This window comes from Lottia gigantea (assembly GCF_000327385.1).
Source record: "Lottia gigantea unplaced genomic scaffold LOTGIsca_2, whole genome shotgun sequence".
Taxonomy (NCBI): domain Eukaryota; kingdom Metazoa; phylum Mollusca; class Gastropoda; family Lottiidae; genus Lottia; species Lottia gigantea.
The window spans coordinates 3985370-3988008 of NW_008708400.1; the positions used below are offsets into that span (position 1 = coordinate 3985370).

The 2639-nt window shown below is 39.9% G+C and overlaps 2 protein-coding genes across 2 annotated transcripts; both read right to left on the minus strand.

Moving 5' to 3' along the window:
* Positions 1-1266, minus strand: LOTGIDRAFT_104386 (hypothetical protein; the record flags this gene model as incomplete). Its single annotated transcript, XM_009053374.1, has 1 exon — positions 1-1266. A coding segment is annotated over one exon (1266 nt), but the record flags the coding sequence as incomplete, so codon positions are not given.
* A 366-nt stretch (positions 1267-1632) lies between these two features.
* Positions 1633-2181, minus strand: LOTGIDRAFT_103927 (hypothetical protein; the record flags this gene model as incomplete). The annotated part of the gene is made up of 1 exon (XM_009053375.1): positions 1633-2181. A coding segment is annotated over one exon (549 nt), but the record flags the coding sequence as incomplete, so codon positions are not given.
* Positions 2182-2639: the final 458 nt, after the last annotated feature.

Here is a 2639-nt window from a genome sequence, read left to right on the forward strand (position 1 = left end):
TCATGATATCCTACCAATAATCATTGCATCAACAATTTCCCCTTTCTTAATAATAGTTTGACTGTCTGATTTTGGAGGTAACATCAGCAAAGAATTAGCAGAGCTAAGACTCAGTAAACGACTGCTGATTTGGTTCCCAGTGCTAACTGCCAAAGGCAAGGGTTCCCCATCTTCCCACGAGAGAACAGCACGATGATACTCTGGCCTTGCATCTAATCTGACATCTTGAGAGATCCTGGCTTTGATGACTGTTCTCTTAGGGTTTGGTGACCCAATCATCTTATGGTAAGAGGGTATGACATAGAGGTTACATGTGACTAGAGCAGAGACAGGGTTCCCTGGAAGACTGAAAAACAGTTTCTTTTTACCACAATGCTGCATTGTAGCAAATGTGGTAGGTTTTCCTGGTTTCATAAATACCCTGGCAAAATGAATAGTAGCTTTAAAATCTTTCTCAAGAACTTGCTTCACAAAATCCTTCTCGCCCATTGAAACACCACCAGTTGTGACAATCACATCAGCAACTTCCAATGATTTCTTCATGAACTGTAACAATCCATCGGGAGTGTCAGGAGCAATACCAAGATCTCTAGGATTCACACCAAAATCTTTCAGCTGAGACAACAATGCTGTTCTGTTGCTATCTCGAATCTGGCCTTCTTTCAACTCCTGTCCTGGTTCTACTAGTTCATCACCTGTCGACATTACACCAACAACTGGAAGAGCATAACATGAAACCAATGTTACACCAACAGTTGCCAAGAGACCAAGTTCAGCTGGACCCAATCGTTGACCTTTGGAAAGTACTTGTGACCCTTGAGCAATATCTGATCCAACTCGACGAATATCTTGATCAAGCTTTGGTACTAACATCAACTTAATTTCAAGCTCAATTTTACCATCTTCAGAATACTTGGTTAGAACTGTATCCTCAACTTGAATAACAGCATCAGCACCTGGTGGAAGAGGGGCACCTGTATTGATTCTCATGCATATACCAGGACAAACTTTTGACTTTGGCATATCCCCTGCAGTTGAGCCACCAATAACAGTTCGTAGACCATCACCATCAGCAGCAACAACAGCATAACCATCTTTGATGGAAGCAGGAAAAGGAGGAAGAGCATCTTTGGCGAAAATATCTTCGGCTAAATATCTACCCAAGGCCTCAGTGATACTCACAGATTCGGTTTTCATTATTTGAGAATGTTCTAATACTATTTTTAAGGCCTCTGTGACTGAAATAAGAGGATATGGTGACTCTCTTGCACGATAGGCAACTGGTGCTGCATCAACACTGCTTGAAGGTGAATCTCCATAAGAATGACGTTTATCACCATGATTTTTATGATGATGATGACCATGCTGGTGACCTTGTTTACCAGTGGAATGACAATTTTCTTGAGAATGAGTTCGATGATGGTCAGGAGAATGAGAATGATGCGGAGAATGATGACCACCTCGTTCTCCATGTTGGTGCTGGCTTCCTCTCTCACCATGTTGATGATGGTTTCCACGATCACCATGATGGTGATGGTGATGATGATTGCTATGATCTAACTGGGGAACATGATGTTGATAATCATGTGTGTTTCTGTTTCCAGGTGGATAGCTGATCTGTCTCACACCTTCTTCTTGCAATTCTCTGTGCACTTTCGAAACTTGAGGCCTACAACCACGGAGCAGATCAATCGCATGTGGAATACTCGGTGACACGATTCGTAAACATTCTTCTGAACCTTTTGGGCTTCCTGGCAAATTGATGATTAAAGTTGAACCTCTTATTCCGCAAACTAATCTTGACAACATGGCTAATGGTGTAATTAACAGGGAACCATTTATCATTGCAATAGCCATTCCAGGAGCTTCTTTTTCCATGATATCTTTTGTAGCCTCAGGAGTTACGTCCCTCTCAGTAAAACCAGTGCCTCCGGACGTTAAAACCAGCTCTAATTTTCTCACATCGCACCAATTTTTTAACGTGTCCGTAATCATCTTTCGGTCATCGGGTACCAATTCTTCGTAAGCTACACGACCATGGAATATTTTGTCGCCCTCGATGATTTTTCTGAGGTGCTTGCCCTTTCCTTGATTTCCTCCTTGACTGTCATGATAATATGTGTCACTGATCGTAAGAATTCCAACTTGAATTTCATTGTTCAACCTTTCGTTCGACGCCATGTTTGTTGACATTCGTTGTTCTAAAAATAGATTTATACGGATTATAAATGGAATAGAGACTGTCTTATCAGACTTGAGACCACTCACATAGATCTGAACTCCTTATTTTCGACAAACACTTATCTACTATTATGAGCAATGATATTATGATATATAAAATGAAATAAAACTGTTATTTCGCACATGATTGATATAGACAGTTTATACTGGTGAACAAAAACCTGTAAAATGTGGCTGACTTTTTGTTTACTTTGGCAACTGAATAAATAGACCTAGTTCTCATATCAAACAAAACTCAGGTCGTTTTAATCTAAATTTGAAAAAAAATTAGGTTTTAAATATCGGTCATGAAAACAAGGATATTGGTAATAAGCTTTATTGGTACTTAGTAATATTAAATGCTGGTAGAGTTAATATCCAGTTTTGCGAATACTACTTTGTGGAATCGTCAGCTTAAG